The sequence below is a fragment of the Cyphomyrmex costatus genome, unplaced genomic scaffold (genome assembly GCF_001594065.2).
Source record: "Cyphomyrmex costatus isolate MS0001 unplaced genomic scaffold, Ccosl1.0 scaffold75, whole genome shotgun sequence".
Lineage (NCBI taxonomy): Eukaryota > Metazoa > Arthropoda > Insecta > Hymenoptera > Formicidae > Cyphomyrmex > Cyphomyrmex costatus.
In genome coordinates, this window is record NW_017280322.1 from 3526836 (window position 1) to 3550219 (window position 23384).

The 23384-nt window shown below is 30.3% G+C and overlaps 4 protein-coding genes across 5 annotated transcripts; 3 read left to right on the forward strand and 1 right to left on the reverse strand.

Annotated features, from left to right (window-relative positions):
- Positions 1 to 1432: 1432 nt before the first annotated feature.
- Positions 1433 to 10821, forward strand: Cul1 (cullin 1). The gene is made up of 13 exons (XM_018548733.1): positions 1433 to 1623; positions 3614 to 3834; positions 3954 to 4116; positions 5303 to 5521; positions 6003 to 6257; positions 6346 to 6639; positions 6724 to 6987; positions 7106 to 7285; positions 8275 to 8424; positions 8549 to 8788; positions 9299 to 9402; positions 9487 to 9706; positions 10614 to 10821. Exons 2-13 carry the CDS (start codon positions 3671 to 3673, stop codon positions 10692 to 10694), a joined length of 2334 nt encoding a protein of 777 aa, XP_018404235.1. The 5' UTR covers positions 1433 to 1623; positions 3614 to 3670; the 3' UTR covers positions 10695 to 10821.
- Positions 10822 to 13861: 3040 nt separating this feature from the next.
- LOC108780858 (transmembrane protein 186) lies at positions 13862 to 14758 on the forward strand. The gene is made up of 2 exons (XM_018548672.1): positions 13862 to 14378; positions 14454 to 14758. Exons 1-2 carry the CDS (start codon positions 14063 to 14065, stop codon positions 14756 to 14758), a joined length of 621 nt encoding a protein of 206 aa, XP_018404174.1. The 5' UTR covers positions 13862 to 14062.
- A 473-nt stretch (positions 14759 to 15231) lies between these two features.
- On the reverse strand, positions 15232 to 18658 carry mRpS7 (mitochondrial ribosomal protein S7; the record flags this gene model as incomplete). Its single annotated transcript, XM_018548673.1, has 5 exons — positions 15232 to 15484; positions 16400 to 16537; positions 17902 to 18136; positions 18210 to 18395; positions 18513 to 18658. Coding segments are annotated over 5 exons (786 nt in total), but the record flags the coding sequence as incomplete, so codon positions are not given.
- A 518-nt stretch (positions 18659 to 19176) lies between these two features.
- On the forward strand, positions 19177 to 22263 carry LOC108780891 (MAP kinase kinase 4). Of its 2 annotated transcripts, XM_018548722.1 has the most exons (9): positions 19468 to 19510; positions 19699 to 19770; positions 19864 to 19978; positions 20062 to 20157; positions 20224 to 20401; positions 20767 to 20886; positions 20959 to 21258; positions 21344 to 21570; positions 21651 to 22263. In XM_018548722.1, the coding sequence occupies exons 1-9, from the start codon at positions 19468 to 19470 to the stop codon at positions 21814 to 21816; spliced, it is 1317 nt and encodes a 438-aa protein (XP_018404224.1). In that variant the 3' UTR covers positions 21817 to 22263. The 2 variants fall into 2 exon arrangements, with proteins under 2 accessions (XP_018404225.1, XP_018404224.1); XM_018548723.1 differs by lacking the exon at positions 19699 to 19770 and having other exon boundaries at positions 19177 to 19510.
- The last annotated feature ends 1121 nt before the right edge of the window (positions 22264 to 23384 follow it).

The window sequence follows — 23384 nt, forward strand, 5'->3', positions numbered from 1 at the left end:
TAGCTTATAGGCCTGTTCTTTTTGCCTGCACTGTCTGAACTGGTACATACAGTGCAATAAGTTGAAATGAAACAAACGTATATCTGTTTCACTTCAACTTATTGCACTCTGTGTACCAGTTCGGTAAAAAGAACAGGCCTTATGACTTATGATTTGTGACTTAAGCGGGGAGCACAGACTTTTGCATAAAGCATAAACCATATACATAAAGAATTTGATTGGTCCATTGACTCATGCATAAGAAAATGGACCAATGAAATTCCTTAGCACATGCTTTTATGCGTTATGCAAAAGTCTGTGCTCCCCGCTTTACGGCTTATTGGCGATGAAAAGATCCTCCTAGTGGCGGCCGGTAGAAGCTTCGCTAGTCAGACACCTTATACGTGCTATAATGGAAAATAATAAAATCAAAAAGAAATACTACATAATGTTTTGTGGCGCAATGCCATAATTATAAACAGAAGGGGATCAGTTTTCATCACTTAAAAAAAAAATTATTAGAAGGCGAAAACGCTAAAGCCCATAGAAAAACGTAATCAGTAAGCGAATTGACCAATCACAGTTGAGAACGTAAAGCCCATGGCACATACAAAACGTAAGGCCGTAAACGTAATCAGTAAGCGAATTGGCCAATCACAGTAGAGACCGTAAGGCCGGTAGCGAATCTAATGTTACGATTTCCTTACTGATACGTCTTACGGCCTTACGTTTTTCTATGTGTTTCTGGCTTAAGCGGCGACTGTACGTTCTCAACTGTGATTGGTCAATTCGCTTACTGATTACGTTTACGGCCTTATGTTTTTCTATGTGCCATGGGCTTAAAGCGGGAAGCACAGACTTTTGCATAACGCATAAAGCATGTGCATAAGGAATTTCATTGGTCCATTTTCTTATGCATGAGTCAATGGACCAATCAAATTCTTTATGTATATGGTTTATGCGTTATGCAAAAGTCTGTGCTCCCCGCTTTAGCGTTTTCGCGTCCAGTGTGCAGAAGCCATTACTGCGCATCACAGGAATGTTTACACACACATATACCCATATATACATTTATGTCAACTACATAGCAATATCCATTTTTTTGAGATGCCCCTGATGGAAAAAAATTTCTGAAATCGTTGAAATAGCAATTCTAACAAGTTAATAAAGATATCAGTAATTTTTTATCAGAGACCGCACATAAAAATAAATATTACAGTGTAGTTAACATCCATTTTTTCAGAGGGCAGTAGTAATGTTGGAGGTCATTTTGTGGTAATATACAAAAGGCCGTCATGTTCCTCTCTCAGAAATTTCCGTAGAACCTTGGTTAAATCACGTGCTGCAGTTGGTAACGTTGCGGCCTAACCTGTCAGAACCAAAGTAGTGGAGCCGCGGTCGTAAGTAATTTTTTGAGCACGTATGTACGTTGGTTTGCTCCGGTTGTCCGCTGTGCTCGTTGTTGTACAGAACGAATTGTGCAGGTTCGGGCGTTTAGTCCCGTTGAAAAATTTCCTGTAAGGAAACTTTTGGACACCGTCCATTTCGACGTTTGTAGAATAAAGCGGGCTAGAGCCGCGTTTTCACACCGAGAGTTATCCCTCGACCGTTCTTATCCTGTTATGTCGTGGTGAACATCGACAAGTGAGTGCGTATTCTTCTTTAAACATTCCATTCACGCGATAAATAATACATTTTCTCTCTCCGATGTATTCATTTTTTGTTGAGAGAAATAATGGCTTGCGACGAGAATGCGAATAAGCCTTCATTTCGACATCTCTCATTTGCTCACTCTTTGTCCATGTGTATGTGTGTATATGTGAATATGTGTGTGTATGTGTTTTTATCTGTCTCTCTTAGTCTCTCCAAAGGAACAAGTGCATAACACAATATAACGGAATACTCATTGTCGATTAACCTTTCCCTTTTTCACAAAGCTTTTTTTCTTTGAAGAATTTTGGATTTAATTAAATAAAATTCCATTTTAATTTGTGATACACTGATAATATTCAACTATCTGATTCTTTTTCATTTTTATTTCGAGTTGAAAAAGGTATTCCATAAAAATAGTCTAGAAATAACAGAACTGCCTTTTATCCTGCTTTTAGATGTACAACAGATCTGGTTTTTTGTAATTGAATTAGTGCACATGCACGTATTTAAAACACATATTTGTGTGGACCCGTATTCAGAACACACGCTTATTATGTATATTAGTATCTATTTAGCATATTGCTAATATATATTGTATGTATGTGTGCATGTGTGTGTATACATAGTTACATATATTAAAGAATTTCAGAATTAAACTTGCACATTTATCGATAAAAGCATATTTTGAATATGAGTCTTGGAGTTTGATGGACATAATAGAGCAAGATAAATAGAAAGTTTTAGTGTAGCCACAAAGAATAGCTTAATATTGCAAAGAAGTAATCTCTTTTGTCAGCTTATATTTTATTGCTTTGTAATTTATACTTTGAATTATAATATGTGCAATAAGTTGAAGTGAAACAAATATAGTTTGTTTTACCTCAGCTTATTGCACCGTGTGTACCAGTTTAGAGATTCTTTGGTAAAAAAACAGCTTTATTTCTGGAAAATATTGTATACGAAGATACTACAGAAACCTATAATATTTGTAATATATATTTAAATATCTCATAGTATACCATACATGTGAGAACACAGCCAATGGAAATCAATGTCTTTTAACAGTCTAGCTGGATCTTAGGCACTTGTATAAATCTGTGTGAATTTATATACTACATGTATAGTCCTTTAAACTGCACACCAAAATGATTTTTTCATCTTGAAATACAAACTCTGTTAAACTGGTAATATCACGAGTTAAATTAATTATTGCAATTTAATAATGTTCTCTTTATACATCTTAGAACAGTCTTAGTAATATTAAAACTTTATTGTGATTTAAAGGACTACATACATAGTATATAAATTGACACAGATTTATACAAGCACCTAAGATTCAACTAGACTATTAAAATAATGTGTACTTATAGTATTTTTGTACATTTTCCTATTCAATATTTTTTGATAATATAATCTTGAATGATTAGCGGAAACAATGTCTCTAATATATAGTTTGTTATTAATCTTTTTTTAATTATATTAAATAATTCTATTAATTTGATAGTTTTATTCATGTGTATATATATATATATATATATATATTACTTAATAAAATAATACTGATTAAATTAATCAGAATTGGTTGAAAATAGGATTTAGTTTGCCACTCTTAAGGCCAGAACACAGATCTTTGCATAAAGCATAATACATAAAGCATAAGGGTATATTCACACAAATTTATATAATCACATTAATGCATGCACAAAAAAAATTATCCAATCGCATTTTACATCTGTCTTTATAATAGAAATATGATTGGATAATTTTCTTTATGTATATGTTTATGCAGCTATGCAAATTCATCTAGATTTTAAGAAAATCATCAATTATGTCTTCTATTTTATGGAAAAAAAAATGAAGAACTTTAATTGCTTCATTTTCTTATGCAAGACTCTATATTCCCACCCTTAATCTTCAATGTATAATTTGATATGGGATTTAGAAAAGATATCCAATGTTAAATTTATATTTGTTTCTACAGAAATTATAGTAGCACACAGTAACACTGACGCTCACTCGACAAGCATACAGGAATAAGATGTCAGGGCACAGAGGCGGCGGAGGAGCTGGAAGTCATCAAGGTGGTCCTCCAGGGCTCAAGCAAATTGATTTGGATCAAATTTGGGGAGATTTGCGTGAAGGCATAGAGCAAGTTTATAATAGGCAGTGTATGTCAAAGCCGAGATATATAGAGCTGTACACGTATCCTTTATATCTTAGAGACTTAGAAGATACTTCTTATTTTTCTTTTTTTTTCTATTCTATAAACTGATTATCGTTCTGACACATTTTCCTATTACATTATTAAAAAAATTCTACAGACATATATATAATTATTGTACAAGTGTTCATCAGCAGTTGACTAGAACATCAACTAAAAGTAAAAAAGGACAAATTCAACAAGGAGGTGCACAATTAGTAGGTTTGGAGCTGTACAAATGTCTGCGTGATTTTCTTAGGAATTATCTTATTAGTTTACTCAAAGTAAATATATACAAATATTATTTTTTATTTAAAGAATTAAATAAGTACTATATATGCTGGGTTGGATATGTTATTTCATAAAAGTAATGTGTCACCGTTACTTAAATAGGATTTGTTACTTTTTTGTAATGTTAGAGTATGATATTAGATTTAAAAATTATATTACTTAATAATCAATATTAATTGTGAAAATCGATATTAAAATTAAAAATTCCAGTTTTATAGCAAAAGCTTTGTTTTATATTATATTAACAAATTTTTGATAATTCTTTATATTAATATTTTTATTTTTTATGTATGTTTATCTTTAAAAAATTAGATCATAATTTTTTTATATAAACGCAGATTTTATTAAAAATTTGAATTGAACATTGTTTTTAAACATTAATGTCGTTATTAAAAATGCGTTTCCAATTTTTACTGGTAATACTGAACATTTCTCATTCATGTTACATATATTGATGTATACTATACATTTTTGGTATTGACAGTGATTATCAAAATGCAGATAAGATATGAAGTACAAAATTTTCAATATTTAAATTTCTATATTAATATAAAAAAATATTTATAGTAAATTAAAAATAATGAGATCTGTTATAATAGTTACAAAGGTAACAAGTGATTAAAGGTAATGATAAAAATAACAGCTAAATTTGTTACTGTAAAAATGTAACGATGTTACCATTATTGATGTATAGTATGTTTACATGGCTTCTAAATTTCAATTTAGTAAAACTGATGTTATAACTCCTACTTAAGTGAGCGTTTATACTTTAATGCTTATCTTATTTCTACCAAGCTAAAAGAATGAAAGAGCGTAAAGAATTTTTAGCAAAGTGAATTTTTAAGTCACATCTAAATTTCAAATGACTTTAAATTACTATACATCAATGTAACAACTTTGTCGTAAAATAGCATTTATATGGCATCTAGCATCAGTAATTGTAACATCGGATATAACTTTGGTGTAAATCAAGCCATGTAAATGTAATTATAATCACAGACAGAAAAAGTAACAATGATTACAAAAGTAAAAAGTAACGATAACAATGATAGTGCAAGTAATGTATTACTTCCGAACCCTGCATATATGAACTATATACATATATAAATATACATACATACTCATATGTATATATAACTGATATGCATATATGTATATATATATATTATATGCTTGCAGCACGGTATCGACTTGATGGACGAAGATATACTACAATTCTATACAAGACAATGGGAGGAATATCAATTTAGTAGTAAAGTGTTAAATGGTGTGTGTGCATATCTCAATCGCCATTGGGTGCGAAGAGAATGTGAAGAGGGTCGCAAAGGAATTTACGAAATTTATCAATTAGCTCTGGTTACATGGCGAGATAATTTATTTAAACATTTAAATAGACAGGTAAAGGATATTTTTGCAAACATCAATATACAGGGTGTTCTCGGGTTAAACGCCAAACTTAGAATATAAATTCAGGACCTGAAAAAAGATAAAAAATTTTCTTTGGATATATGCTCGCAAATGCTTTATTCAAGAGATATTTACTTCTAAAGTTACAAAACTATAAGAATAAATAATGTCAAAATAAAGTATATGCTTGTCTCCGGGCTAGAGGTCATTATTTTAAACAAAACATTTAATAATTAAATTTTGATTATTGTAAAGCAATAAAGAAGATAGACCTTATTTCGACATTATTCATTCTTACAGTTCTGTAACTTCAGAAGTAAATGTCTCTTGAACGAAGCGTTCGTGAGTATACTTCCAGAGGAAAATTTTTGTTTAGGTCCTGAATTCATATTTTAAGTATGATGGTTTAACTAGGGAACATCCTGTTTATTTATTGTGACATGATATAAACGTAAAATCTGCTTTCTTCCAGGTTACTAATGCAGTGCTTAAATTAATCGAAAGAGAACGTAATGGTGAAACGATAAATACGCGATTAGTCAGTGGTGTCATCAATTGTTATGTAGAATTGGGTTTAAATGAAGAAGACCCTGGGGCAAAAGGACAAAATCTAACTGTGTACAAAGATTCATTTGAAAATGTTTTTCTCGAGGATACTGAAAGATTCTACTGTCGCGAGAGTTCAGAATTTCTTAGACAAAATCCTGTAACAGAATATATGAAAAAGGTATTCTAAAAAAAAGAGAGAGAATATTAATAAGTATGCAAAGAATATGTTTTACTCCTCTCTCCATTTTACTCTTTTATCTATACAGGCGGAACAGAGATTATTGGAAGAACAGAAAAGAGTGCGTGTTTACTTACATCAAACAACTCACGAGCGACTGGCGAAAACATGCGAGAGGGTACTTATCGAGAAGCATCTGGACATATTCCATTCTGAATTCCAGAATCTTTTGGATGCTGATAAAAATACGGATTTAGGTAGAATGTATCAGTTAGTAGCGAGAATACCAAATGGCCTTGGAGAATTAAGAAATCTTTTAGAAAGTCATATTGCTAATCAAGGTCTTGCAGCTATAGATAAATGCGGAGACTCGGCAGCTAATGTATATATATATTTTACTTAGTATTGCTATGATTATAAATAAAATATGAATTAACTAAACGCTGACTATCCTTTTTATTTATAGGATCCAAAAATTTATGTGAATACGATCTTGGAGGTGCATAAAAAATACAATGCTTTAGTGCTGGTCGCATTTAATAATGATAGTGGTTTTGTTGCTGCCCTGGACAAGGCTTGCGGACGATTTATTAACAGTAATTCTGTTACAAGAGCAGCAAATAGCAGCAGTAAATCACCTGAATTATTAGCTAAATATTGTGATCTGCTGCTTAAAAAAAGTAGTAAAAATCCGGAAGAGGCAGAACTTGAAGATACTCTTAATCAAGTTGTAAGTATATAATGTACTACAAATAGTACATTTCTTTATAATTCTTGTTTAAATTCCCCTATATGAAGAAATGATACAAATCTCGGCATTAATCTTTACATTATTATTTTCTCTACAGATGGTAGTATTTAAATATATTGAAGATAAGGATGTATTTCAAAAGTTTTATAGTAAGATGCTAGCAAAACGATTAGTTCAGCATATGTCTGCTAGCGATGACGCAGAAGCTTCCATGATTTCTAAGTTGAAACAAGCTTGTGGATTTGAGTATACTTCAAAATTACAACGCATGTTCCAGGTATATATGGAACATATTATTTAATTACATATACAAAGTATTTCTGAAATACGAGATTAAATTTTTATATTCTACTCATTATTATTGATTAAAGTCGTCATATAAATCATATTATATCTCTAACATTTATTATTAGCTATAATTTTTTATAGTTTTGTAAAAAGGTGATTTTTTGACTAAAAGTGCAATATGTTTAAACTTTAAAAAATATATTTGTATGAAAATTTCTCACTTAATCTTGCTTGCCTAGTAAGACAATTTATTTATGCATTTAATTAGATAAGTGAATAAAGATTAAATAAATAGTATCCTTATAAAATATCTCAATATATATTTATTACATACATATAATAAATCTAAAATAAATTTATACTTTTTAATACAATAGTTAAATTAGAGCGAGGATATACCTTTTATTATAAATACAAATAGGGCAAAAGAGCCTATTAGTAAATGGCTCTTTTGCCCTATTTTTATTTATAATATTTTATACACAGAGCCTTATAATTACTTTTATTTTATCTTTTATGTTCTAAAATTGTTTACTAAACTTTCATGATATAATTACTTTCATGATATTTTCTAAATTAATTGGTTTTTCAAATAACAAGAATATAAAGGCTAATGAGAGCAATTCGCTGTTATTGGTGCGATCATATATAAGATATGTATAGTGTGAATTTTATATACCACATATGTAGTTTACTTTAATTGATTTGTTTAATTGGTTTTTTATAAAAACAAATTTTGATTCAAATTTTTATAATGTAAAATATTGAAAGATTAACTCAGTACTTGCAGATATATCTTTATATGATCTTTTTAAAGATATATTGTACATAAAAATATACTTGTAAAAGTTAGTCTTTTTATTATTATAAGAATTTTATAAATGTATAATTTATTTTGAGATGTTTTCGTTACATAACATATTTTATTAAGAATTATCAGAAAAATATAATAGTATAATTGTAACAATTAATTCACAGGATATTGGCGTATCAAAAGATCTAAATGAACAGTTTAGGAGGCATTTGACAAATTCTGCTGAACCTTTAGATATAGATTTTAGTATACAAGTTTTATCATCTGGTTCATGGCCATTCCAACAATCGTTTACATTTTCTTTGCCAACTGAGGTAAAGTATATCGCTGCGCTTGGTTTAGCGCCGAGACACTACCATATCTCCAGATTAAAAATATTAAATTTTTCAATCATTTTATGAGACCTTTATTGATTGCTTATATAATTTTTATTTGCAGCTAGAAAGATCTGTACATAGGTTTACTACTTTCTATAGTTCGCAACACAGTGGCAGAAAGTTAAATTGGCTATATAATATGTCTAAAGGAGAACTGCATACAAATTGTTTTAAGAACAGATATACATTGCAAGCATCGACTTTCCAAATGGCAGTTTTGTTAGCATATAATGGATCTACATCATGGACAATACAACAACTGCAATATGCAACACAAATAAAGATAGATTTTTTACTACAGGTAATACACATGCCTTATTTTAAATAATACATTAAAATTTCTCGAAAACTATGGTAGATGCGAAAAAATGTTTTAAACAAAAATTGTATAGTTTGGAGGATATAAAAAAATACCATTGATTGACTTTTGGTCAAATTCTAACGCCGCCGGTAATATTATAACTTTCAAGAGAGTCTTATAATTTGAAATTTCTTAAAGAGAAAAAAAATTTTATTGGTATTTTAAGAAGCTCTTTAGGTAAGCTATGAAAATATGTAATTAAAAAAATGGACTTCTATTTAAAAAATTTAGTGACTTTGACCTGATCTTAACAATCTTAACTACCTAAGGTCAAATCAATGGTTCTTTTGTTCCACTTTGAATCATACAACTTTTATTTGAAACATCTTTCCATATCTCTATCATAGTTTTCAAAAAATCTTAATGCATTATTAAAATAGGATCCTGTACAATCTAAGTAGTGGTAAGTAATATAGCAATATAGAACACTAAAAATTTCTTTTTGCACAGGTTATTCAAATTCTTTTGAAAGCCAAGCTTTTAACTACAGCTAGCGATGATGTAGCTGAACTGACCCCGTTATCGACGGTAGAACTTTTTACAGGATACAAGAAGTATGTCACTTCTGTATACATCTGTTATCTTTGTATATTCTGTATATATTACTACATGTAGCAATTGGTTTATTCGTTTAACAGCAAGAAATTAAGGGTCAATATTAATATACCTATGAAGACGGAATTAAAGGTTGAACAAGAGACTACGCACAAACATATAGAAGAAGATAGGAAACTTTTAATTCAGGCAGCAATTGTTAGAATTATGAAAATGCGAAAAGTATTGAAGCATCAACAGTTGGTAGCAGAAGTATTGAATCAATTAAGCTCTAGATTCAAACCGAGAGTACATGTCATTAAGGTGAGTTTTTTTGCTAAGCAAAGATTTTATTCTCATATTATACATATTCAGGATAAATAAAAAGTAACGGACCAGTGAAATATCTTAAAAACAAAGCATTATTGAGAAAATTCAAGTAAAGTTTTAAAAGATCTATTTGAAGTTTAAAAAGATCATACACATCTGTTTGACATTAAGTGACATCGCTAAGATCAGATCAAGGTCATATCGATTTTTTTACATTTTTTATATTACCGATTTTTATACATTACCTATTTTTAATTCCGGATTCTAATACCTAATGTTAAGAACTTTTTAAAACACTACAATAAAGTTTATTCACTAAGTACTTTTTGAGTTATAAGACTTGAAAAGAGTATCAGCGTTAGCATTGCCCAAGACATCCGACCAACGATTAAAACTTTTTAAATGTTGTTCAGGTTCATTACTTGAATAACATTTATCAAGATCAAAACCATTACAGGTTGTTCCTCTTATTTTCACTTTTGCACTAATAGTTCATTTTTACGTAAAAATAAAAATTCAACAATCTCCTCTCCCCAATGTCTTTAATCTTGATAATATTCAAAGCATTTTAACTGTTGGTCGCTTACCTAGGGTAATGTTAATGCCAATGATATTGTAAATTTTAGGCCTTATATCTCGAAAAATACTTAATAAAAATTAATTTTATTATAGAGTGTTTTAAAAAGCTCTTAACATCAGCTATTAGATTCTGGAATTAAAAATAGGCTGCCTTATTTTAAAAAAATATCACGTTTGCGTTTTTTAAAAATACATATTTAAAAAAATACATATTTAAAAAAATTTTGTAAACGTAATATTAATTTAAGCAAATATAAGAATAATGACAATAAAAATACAGGTATAATACCAATGTATGTTTTTAATGATATTCTTCTTACAGAAATGTATAGACATTTTAATTGAAAAAGAATATTTGGAGCGCACAGAAGGTCAAAAGGACACTTATAGCTATTTGGCATGATCAGGAGAACGATGCAGCAGCAATCACAAAATAAAAACGACATATACTTCACTCACTCACATTGATATATATGTATCAGACTATTTATTTAAGGTCTCGAGTGTAATTTCCTATTTTTATTCTGTACATGAATACCTTTGTACCATATTGTCATTCTGGTCGCATTTAGAATTTGGCTTTTTATATATCTTTTAAAAGATATATGAATATAACATAAAAAAAGATGTTAATAAAATTATTTCGTAATTATATTAGCCAGTGCTAGGTGTATTACTGTCTGTGCTGTTTTTCAAAATGAGGCATTTTGCTCCATTATAGTATCACAAATATCATTTAAGACTTTAGATATTCTGTAGTGAATTATATAAAATTATTTTTTTTAATGTATGTATATATTTTTTTATTGTATTATTAATATTACCAATATTTCCTGATCTTGTGAAGATATTAAGTGTTGTAAATGTGGAGAAAGTAAAAGATATGTTATGTCTACTATTATATACATATATATATATACATATATGTATATATAAAGATCATGATAAAAAATATAATTGGTTATACAAAGGAAATCGGTTTTACACAGAATAAGATCTACTATATATATATAATAAAAGAATGTACAAAATTACAAGCGAGCACATAGATAGTAATGCATTTTAGCAAAAGTTCAACTCTTACAGTAGACATAAGCCAGAAAATTTTATAACATTATATGTAAAATTTTATCATAATAGCAATTTAAATGTCTCTGCGCGATAGTATAATTGTATGAATTCTGCATGTCCTAGATAGAATATTTAAAATTATGAAAATACAATTCTGCTAACGATTTCTTTTTGAAAATATATTAACACATCAATTTGCACGATTAACACAAAGCTTAAAAAAATTTTATAAAATTAAATTTAAGAGTGCATGTGTGTGTGTGTGTGTGCGTACGTGAGTGCGTGCGTGTGTGTGTGCATGCATGCATATATATATATATATAATTTGTTCTATACACACAAAATCTTGGAAGATAACATTCTTAATTATCTTTTGATGGAAGAAGATTAACATGTCGATTAACTTAATGTTGATTAATTAATCGAATATTTATATATAGGTTTGTATAATTTTTATTGCTTAAAAGATTTGAGAAAAACGCTTGATGTTGGTACAATACGGAAACAGTAACAATATTTATGGTGTGTAATAGAATTTACAGAAAAAAATATACATAAACGAATAATAAACGTAAGTTACAAGTGGTGCTTATGTGAATCTTAACTTTAGTGCTCTCAATAACAGTCAGCAAGAGTTATAGATCCTGTAATTATAAGCGTTCATAATGGTTACGATCATTTCGAAATTGAGTTACAAAACTCAATGTGTATAGAAATGAGGGAGAGAAAAAGAGAAAGAGAGAGAGAGAGAAAGAAAGAGTGAGTAAATGAGAGAGAGAGAGAGAGTTAAAAATTTTAAAGTATACGTATCATGATCCTAGTACTCGGATATTATGACATTTTTCATAGTATATTATCAATGATAAAAATCTGAAGAGCGAATAGAATAAACTGAGAATTACTTATTGTAATTAAATTTAATCAAATATTGTATTAACATATATACTTACCCGCAGGGTGAGTGACACAACGTCTATATATTTAGCTATACAGAAACATTAACTTAGTGTATTTTATTAAAATGTAACTGTGAATTTCTTTTTCAAATTATGAAAGCATTAACGTAATGTTATTCGAGCTATAGGTTGTGCAGAGAGATACTGACTATATTATACGGTCTTTATCCATTACATGTGATATTTGCTATTATTTAATATTTCTGTGTAAAAGAAGTAATTTCCAGCAATTTCAACGAATTGTTTGCGAAAATAAGTTTGTTTGCTTTTTGTAAGTTTAGACATTTATTATAATACATGCAATATTTAGATCGAAGGTTTACAATCCTTTATTCACAGAAGGAATACTAACATTTATTTGTATCGCTCAGTGAAATATATTATTGATAATTTTGATGAGCTATATATTTTTTTAAATTTGCACAGCTCATTGCATAACGAATGCATCACGATTATTATAAGGAATAATATTGGATATTTATATTCCGCGTTGATACGCGGCAAAATTTGATGCTTAAAATCTTTTATTTTTGTATACTTGGAGTTTGTTATTGTCAGTTATTATTTCTTGCATTAAATACAAAAATAACAAATAAACTGACGAAACATTTACAACAAACTATAAAACAACTTTGATTTGAAAGTCGCATAGAAATCAAATCGTTTTAAAGCGATTTTTTTTATTATTATTTCGTTTTTCCTCTTGAGTAGGAAAAATAATTATAAAGTTTAAATGTATTTATACGAAATGTACGATGTCCATAATAGCTGCGAAGATCTCGGTTTTTTTTTACTTATAGACAATCGAATATGTGAAGTTAGCATCAGAACTATAAGAATGCAGGCTTAATAAAAGAAACAAGAAATAACAGGTTTTAATTTATCAGGAATTGGATACACTGAAATACACTGGTTTCTGATATGTTGAAATTTCTTTTATTTCTTATCCCTTCTATTGTGACTGCACTCTAATAATTCCTGAAAGGGTCATTTTGAAAAGTGTAGTTCTCTTATTCATATTATATGATTATATAATTTATATACCTACATTTATATTATTAATATATAATTTCATAATCATATGGTATATCATTTTTTTGTTGTCCTATTATATATTAATTTTTAATGTAGCTGAAATGTAAATAAAATCATACAAAATTGTCTATTTCGCTTACTGTTTTATATTTATCCTAATTTTGTATAATATTATTGTATTAAAATATTAATATCTTAAATGTATGCTGTGTCGTATATTTCTTGATTTCATTTTGTACATTTCGATTTCGTGCGACTTTGACAGTTTTTGACAGCTGTCATAATCTATTAATTTATTCATGGTAGAAGTCCATACGGTGGCAATAGTGAAGTATGGACAAATGATGGACACATGGTGTATTACTAATTACACCATGCCGGTGTATTCAGTTTGCAAGTGTCTCTCTCTTCAAATTGAGCTGGTACGCGTATTAAATGATATTAAAAAGTCTCAGCGTGCTGTAAACACTTTGTTCGTTTTAAATCATATGTATATTAAACTCGCCACTGCTATTAACAATAAGTTCAGGTTAAAGTTAGAATTAAGGATTTTGTAATCTTGAAAAGAGCAGTGAAGACATCATGTTACTTAACCTAATTTGTTCTGAGATAGATCGGTGTAAATAATACTTTATTAAATATTTATTCCATACCAATTTGATACGCGTACTACATTGACAGTGTAAAAGGGGTCTATGACAAGCTTCCAATGTATTCCCGACTCTTGTTGAATTTTTGCGAACGATTTTTATATCGTACTTCAAACAGTGTTAGATCACCGAACATTAAAACAATAAGTCATGTTGCGAATAAAAGTGAGGAAAAGCGAAAAGAGGAATTTACCTCCACGAGATTTCCTGATTATGAAGTTATTTATGTATTTCCTTTTATCAAACAAGCTTGTGGTATAAATGTTGTAAAATACCGATTTACTATATTCACTGGAGTAGTCGCACCAATAATTGTTGGACTTCACTTGGCCAACTTCTTACCCTTTGACATAACTACTGTGTCATTAACAACTGGTAAAATATAAACATATTTTACATTTCTCTCAAGTAAAATTGATTTATATAAATATTTTCTCTTTTTATCCACAGGAATTATAACAACACTATGGTTGCATTCTGTTGGAATTTTATGCAATAATCTCATAGGATATGTATACTTGAAATTGGATGAAGAAAAAGTGATATTATCTTATATAGATTATTGGGGAAAGAGAATAGACTTGAAAGTTTCTTGTAATGAAATTTACCCCATGTCAGATAATCCGATCAGTATTACTGATCCTTTATACAGAAAAATAACGCTGACTTCTCAAAAGGAGATCTTAAAAATAAATATGAAGCTAGGACAAATAATTGATGTTGACAAATTTAGATGTATTCTGGGAATGGTTTAACAATTTTATTAAATTTGTATAAAACATTTCTATGCATTATTATATGATTTCTATGCAAATTAATTAATTTATACATACAAAATTTATTTTATAGTGAATTTGGTTGCTTTGATTACACTAGATTAGTGAGTACTGAAAACTGCTACATATGAAATTAACAAAATTAAATGTAAAGCATAAAAGTATTTTAAACTAAATGCTTAATAATATTGTCACATTTATTTAACAAAATATACACTGTATTGTTTTGTAGTCAAAAATTGATCATGGCCTGGTTTCACCAGACGTTTTTCCATCTCTAATTAGTTTGGTCGATCAAATTCCATTGGAATGGCCCAACAATATTTCTTGTTAAAAATAGAATTAACCAATCACAATTGACTTAATAGACCAGCTAATCATAAATGATAAAATTGACCATATATTATCTTGCTACATATTTGGTGTTTAGAAACAAAAAAAAGGATAAGAAGTAAAGAATAACAAATTTTAATTAGAAATCAGAATACAAGTTTCTGATATATTGAAATCTGTTATTTCTTTTTTCTCCCGTTATTTCTTCTTATTTCTTTTTTTTCCCATTGTGTCTGAGCCTTGATGTCAACTAGTCTTGTACAAGTGATTGAATTCACTATTATCTACAATCTACATCCATCTGAAGTGTGCATAAACCCGATTAGCTTGGCATTGCTGGTGTAATTCTTGCTTCCATTTAACCGCACGACCCTGAGACAATAGACATCATTATAATATATCTTATATAGGATGTACACTAAGGGTATTAAAAATTTTAAGGGATAATTCCTCGCACAAATTCAAGACGAAAACTTCACAAGACCATATGTTTAATATAGCTTAGTTTCAAAGATACAGAAAATATCAGAGTTGAAAAAAAATTTTGAAAATCATTCTAATTATTTTGATGAAACTTTGTATATGTTTGAAAGACAGCCTCTTTTAAGACTATACATTATTTTTTGGATTTAATTAGGGACGGACCTAAGGATAAGTGGGTATCATTTAAAAAAAAAAAGGAAATATCTATTTATGCTTGAATTTGCCTTTAGATTTGTCAAGTAGCACCAACATCTGTATCTTTGAAATTAAATTGTTTCAGACATGGTTTCATGAAGTTGTCATCTTGAAATTGTGTCAAATTGTGAAAAATCATTTAAAATCTTTTAGCATATTTAACCCTTAAGGCGCACACGGGGTCCAGGTGACCCCATTTTTTTTTTTAAAGCGCTACAGCGCTTAAGCGTCGAAAAAACAAGTGTTTTGAAAGGTTTTAAAGCATTTTTATTCATTTTTATTTTTCTAAAAAATTATTTCCTGATCGACTAAAAGATTTTTTCCTGATCGACTGAATTAACTTTCGGTCATTCTAACCATTAAACCTTAAGAAGAACATTATAAAGAACACTCCATAATTTTTTCACAACGAAATTCTAAATACGGTAGGTTACACAGATCATTTTAGACACTGGGGTCACAAAGACCCCGTATGCGCTTTATGAAATTCTGAGGTACGTGTGCGCCTTAAGGGTTAATATATATCCTTTATATATATAACGTATTGTATACACATCAACATTATAGAAATTATTTTATATATTTTTTTGTAAAATATAGATTATAAACCTGATTCTGAGAAGCTGCTACTAATTCTTTGGCTAATACATCATAAAATCTCAATTTGGAGTCTTTCTCATTTGCAGCTTGAATTAACCATAACATGGACCTATGCTGTGCCTTTAGAGATGAAATTGGAATAGGAACCTAAAAAGGTTGATTTTGCTTCAATTTTGTTACACAATTAATATTAATTTAACAATACACACTGCTGAAAATTGCTGATATTGCAATATCAAAAGTAAATGTTTAATTAGAACAGAACTATTTTATTTCTTATAGGAACTATATAAACAAATGATTAAATTTTCAGAAATCCATCACTCATAAAAGATATAATATATGATATCGTCCACATACATAATTTTAAAAATAATATTTACAGTTTCAGTCTCATTGTTTTGTGAATGAATATGAGCTTGAAATAAAGATTTAAAAAAGTATTGAAAAGGATTAGAAACTGTAAGTAAAAAAAAACCAGGAAAAACGAATTTTTTACTCCGAAACTAAAAATTTTTACTCGGATATGTATTTTTTTGTTTTTTAAACAATTGATGTCATATTTTTTTAGAATTTAGTTTTAGTATTCATCAAAAAGATTTCTATGTAAAGACAGTTGTGAACAATCAAAATGTAGTACAGTGATTGTATAGTAATAGCCATTGATATAATTAAATCCAGTTTCAAAAAGATATTAATTTATTAAGTATTGCAATAATGCAAAGTTTTCATCTTGATTTATAAAAATATAAAGACAAGAGATATCAAATATTGAAATAATATAGATATTCAATGTTTTAACAATAAATATCAAGAAAAATGAATTCTATACATATCATCTACGTCTATTTCAAAGATTTCAATAAAAAGAATTTTTTACTATAAAAAAAATTGAAAAATGGAATTGAAATTAAGTGAAATGAAAATTAAATTTTTATTTCACTTTCTTACTCCAAAATAAAAAACATTTTTTTATCTTAAACTTGGAATGTAGTATTACTAGGATAATATTAGATACTTGTTTGATATATTAGTACTTACAAGAATTACAGTTTGTATTCAAGTATAGTCATGTAATAGCTATTATACATATATATATTATATATATTGTATATTTTATAGATATATATATATTAGGAGTACAAATTAGTTCGATCTGTTTTCCAAAAGATGATTGCCTCCAAAGAAGAGTCATTTTTTTTAGATGGAATTCGAAAATTACCTGAGAGATGGGAAAAAGTAGTAGCCAGCGATGGACAATACTTTAATTAATCTGTTCATTCATTTTGTTTTGAAACAAATGCATGTTTGAACACAAAAAATGGACCGAACTAATTTGTACACCTAATATATATTGTATATTAGATTATAAAATATAAAATTTAATATTTTTCAACAAAGTGAAATAAATCCTTTAAAACCTTAATCATTTTATCCACACCTCTAATATTTATAGATTTTTATATCAAAATGATCTTTTCATGTTGCAATTTCAATTTTCAGTACATTACCTTATATGTGATTCCTCCTTTTCTAAAATTTTTTAATTGTAAAATCGGTATACAATTATCAACAGCACGATTGAAAACCACAAATGGATCTAATTCAATTTCAGCTTTTGCTTCGCTTGTCGTTGCTTTATGATAACGCTCCAGCTGTATTCTTTTGACACCTTCGAATGTTTTATGTACCAATATTGATGATAATTTCTTATTTCCATTTTTCATAAGAGTATTAATAAATTTCCTAAACACAATTAAAGGATAAGTTATACAAGATAACACAAAAGTCTGCATTGAAAAAAAAACTAGTTTCTCACAGCACTCTTTCATTATAAAATTCGGAGCATGTGTCAGTGGCTAATGCTGGTTTCACTTGCTCATGCATAATCTTCTTTGCTTCATCGCTTTGAAAAAGAATATCTTGATCTTCTTTTTTATATACTGGTGAAATATAATAAGGTGGGAAGACGCTATATCCTCTTTTGAGACTTGTGAAGTAACATCTAAAATTATTTACACTTGTATAAATTCATGAAGATTGTAAGTATACAACAAACATTTAAGATAATTGTTGAAAAGAGAGATCTTAGTTTATTTATAAAAATTATTCGTTTTGTCACCTTGCCAATCCATAATTGTTTAATAATTTTGTAGTCGAGCTAACAAATAAATTTAGATTAACCATTCTTCTGATAACAACTGTAAAAAGTCTGAGGCAGCTGTGTGTACGAGGTATGTTTTTTATTCTTTCACCATGTATGGATATGTATCAGCAGTGTGATACACTTCGGTGCAAATAGCGCAAATTTTACTATAGTAAAAGAGAGAAGCCAAGTGAGACAACTTAAAGGTGCCTTTTCATGCCGACGCTCGATGCTCATTTTCAGCGTTAAAACAGATCACGTGATAAAAATTGACGAATAGCAAGCGTCAATTTTAACCACATGACCTATTTCGACGCTAAAAATGAGCGTCAAGCATGAAATGGTACCTTAAAACCTATTTACAATGGCCAATAGCAGTGGATTATGCGTCATGCAAAGTGTGTGCTGTTGGTTATTAGGCTGCGCACAATGGAACAAATATTAGGAACGAGAATTAAATACTCAGGCCCGTATTCAGAACGCGCTTATAACGATGTTAGCGTTCTAGCATGCTATAGTTTACGGGCCTATAATATTTATTTATTTCCCCCATTATGCGCAAGATTTATACTAATCTAACTTTACCTGAACCTGTTTTCGAGCGTCAATTGAATCTCATGAAAAAGTACCTTAAGCGGTCGAATGCTCGTAACTCGTGACAACTGTGACGAGTTGAGTGAAATTTCGCGAGGAGATTCGTAGGAGGTTCGGTGGATTCGGTGACTTGTGGTTCGGTAGTTATCGTCTCGGAACTTCAAAGCGGATAGCAGGATTCTCTTCTTTCGGATCGCGCGACAATACAAATGGTGCGACTGCTGCATAATGTATATGCCAGACTGTTGAGATCCTGCGAGAAGGTCTCCTAAGAGAAGCGCCTTTGACGACTCCGTGCGGGCGCGAAACGCGAGGTTTGAGGGCGATTCTTGCCAGAATGGCGGAGAATCAGAGTAATTTGTCCAGTCAGACCGGTCAAGGTATGTTGTTGTCACTTTCGCACACACGATGCCATTTTTTAATGGATAACTTAACCTAATCTTATCTCCGCGGTGACACGAGTCCCGACTCCCGTGGAGAAGCGAGGACCACGATTTTGTCGAACGACGCATGATTCTCGGTCTCAAAGTTCCCTTCGTTACTTTCTAATAGAATCCTAACGTTGCAGGTTCTGGCAGATCTTTTAATTTTCCGCGAATGGATTTTCGAACAAATAATGACGTTCAAAATGAGATGTCTGGTACGTTCGACATTATGTGATCTCTGAGAAAAAGGAGGAGAGAGAAATTGCAATGTTGGGATGATTTCCTCACTATTCTGCGTTCTGTTGTAGAGAGACGAAGACAGCTGAAACTTAGTTTCCAAACACAAGGCAATAATTTGTCGTTTGCCAATTCTACGAACTCTTTATTGTCAAATTCAACAGGAGCCATGGCGTGTCCACCAATGTGAGATTTTAGCAAGCAAAATAATTCCATAGGTGTTTGTCCTTTCTACATAATAAGACTAACTTTTCCATTCGTGATGATAGATCCTCTCGCCCAAGTCTGCCTTTATCTCTACCTAAGCTGCCAGTAAGATCTCGCAATATGTTACAGCAGCAAGAATTTCTTCCTGATAAGGCAAGGTATGGAAATTAGAAACAAAAAGAAGGCATTTCATTTGAGATAAATTACAACGGAGCTTATTGTAGAGACAAACTACGAATGTGCCAGTCTATGCAGACTACTGGTAAATTGCAATTATCTTCAGACGTAGTGTATGATTTCACAAGCGAGGACCTTCAGGATCTTGGAGAAATAGGAAGAGGAGGATTTGGAACTGTAAATAAAATGATTCATAGGATAAGCAATACCGTTATGGCTGTGAAGGTAAGTAATTAAAGTTTTCATTTTATATATTCCTTCCAATTTTATTTAAGGCAGAAACAGAGAAAGTAAAACATAAATTGCAGTAAACAAATTGACTAATCACAATAGAGAAAACATAAGATTAATGCATTACATTTTTTATTGTGATTAGCCAATTCGCTTATTGCTTACATCTTACTGCTTTACATTTGAGTGTATATCAATTATGTATGTTGTAACTGGATATTAACCAATCACAGTATTATAAAAATAAATAAAAAAAGCTTCCTAGATGAAAGTCGCTGTAATTGACCAGAGGATAATTGCAACGGTGTATAAGTAAACCGCTCCCTTAGAATTTGTAAATTATTTGAATTATATTTTAGAGAATTCGCTCTACCGTGGACGAAAGAGAACAAAAGCAATTGTTAATGGATTTGGAAGTTGTGATGAAATCGAATGAATGCCCGTGTATTGTGCAATTTTATGGCGCTTTATTTAAAGAGGTATATATAATTCGATGATATCGCAAATCAGTGATCAAGATAATTATTAGTATTTTATTCTTTCACATACAGGGAGATTGTTGGATTTGCATGGAACTTATGGATACATCGTTAGATAAGTTTTACAAGTTCATCTATGAGAGATTAAACGAGAGGATACCAGAATGTATTCTAGGCAAAATCACAGTTGCCACTGTGAAAGCACTGAATTACCTCAAAGAGAAATTAAGAATAATTCATAGAGATGTGAAACCTAGTAATATTTTATTGGATCGTCGAGGTAATATAAAATTGTGCGACTTTGGTATATCTGGCCAGCTTGTGGACTCGATTGCGAGGACTCGTGATGCTGGTTGTAGACCATACATGGCTGTAAGTTTTACAGCATGTATAATTAATAATTCTAAAACTCGAATAGCTTGTGTTAAATTGTCCATAAATATTATAAATTATTTAGCCGGAAAGGATAGACCCTCAACGCGCACGTGGCTACGACGTACGGAGCGACGTATGGTCATTAGGTATTACGTTGATGGAAGTTGCTACAGGATACTTCCCATACCCAAAGTGGAACTCTGTCTTTGAACAACTGTATCAAGTAGTGCAAGGTGATCCGCCGCGACTTTCCCCCAATGAGAATGGCAATCACTTTACTATGGATTTTGTGAACTTTGTGAATACATGGTAGAATAACATCCATATTTTTCTACCAGTACAACTATACGTTCCTTTTGGAATGACAATCGTTTGTATTATCTGTTAAGCTTAATTAAAGAAGAGACGCAGCGACCGAAGTACAATAAACTGCTGGAACATCCGTTCATCAGACAAGCCGAGGAAGCGACGATCGATGTCGCGGCGTACATCAGTGGTGTTCTGGACAATATGGCTAATAACGGAGTGACACCGTTCACTACTAATCAACCATAAGAATCGGTAATTAAAGCGACGATGTGACTGCAGGGCATGTCACACATAATACATCGGTTTTTGCAGTTCTCTTCAAACTTTTACCTTCCGAATACCGTGTACGAACGGTGTTATTGCACTCCGAACGATATCTCGTAGATAGCTGAAACCGATGACTGTTTCCGTCGACATGCATCGTCGTCTCACTTAGAATTTGTATTCTTGTGGTCATGGAATGACCGTGTATGCAATAGAATGACTATTGAGAAGCGCGCTGGCGAGCTGGCGTTTGTTAAATTGAATTACAATCGGTATGCACGTACGTTTTTTCTCTCCTTATATATTCTGTCTTTCTCCCTTTCCTTCTCTCCTGTCTTTTAAACACACATGCGCGCGCGCGCGCGCACATACACAATGCAATCGTAGGTATACAACATGTCCTGACAGCGTTTTCTTCGGTTCATGTAATTCGCGCAATAACGTGACTTATTCAATGAAATATTTATATCTATATTAGAATTTCTAGCGAATCATGCATATGCATGTATGTATGCACATATTTATGCGGATATATGTGTATATGAACTTGTATTTGTACCTGTACAGTAGACTGTAATTCGTGGTACAAAAAGAATTGATTTTTTATGTGAAGATAAATTAAAAAAAAAAAGATTACATTTTTATATATAAAACACTTGATATTATTGTTATTCCATTTATATTATACATGTCCATAAGGAAAGAGCGACTTTTCTCATCGATTAAATCTACTACTAAATTCTCTTAAGGGACCTCTTTAAAAATCTAATAGACAACGCTTTTAGGTTTTTTTTTCAATATAATTTAAAATTAAAATCTATATGCACTGGAATTTTGTAGTTTTTTTTGTGGTACATATATTGAATTATCTTTAATAAAAATTTGGTACAGATATGTTTATTATTAAGTTCTAAGTTATTATTATTAGCGTTCATATAATTACGAAAATCGCAGTTTACATGATATCTCGATTCTCAATAATTTGAAACAGAAATCCCAAGGAATTTTTATTTGTGAATGTTTGAAGGAGAGCATGAATTTGGGAAAAGGAGAGAAATGAAAAATAACAAAATGACGTCAGTTCAAAATTAAAAGCCAGTTTTTTTACGTACAAACTGATTATGAGCAATAAAGATTAATTTTTAGACTTTCGGGACATCTGAGGAAGTCTTTAAAAAAAAATATTTTACATTTTTTCCCATTTACCTTTGGATAAATAATCGTTTTTTTTCGATTGTTTCACGAATTACAGTCCATTTTGTACAATCGCATAATTGTTTCTTGTCTAAAAGTTCTGATTTCCATAATCTTTCATAAGGAGCGTCGTAGGAGTACTCGGCAGACTAGTCGCCAAGATGATATCGAGGATACATTCGCATTGGCCATTTTTTTGAGGATTTTCTTAGGACAGATTTAAATACGAGTATCAAATATTAGGAGTGCTATAATGTAATGGAAATAAATCATCGACACTCGCAGCTCTCTCTTCTCGCTAAACTCCCCTTACTTCGCTGTACGCCAAGTTTTCACGCCTTGCTGATTCCTTTTAC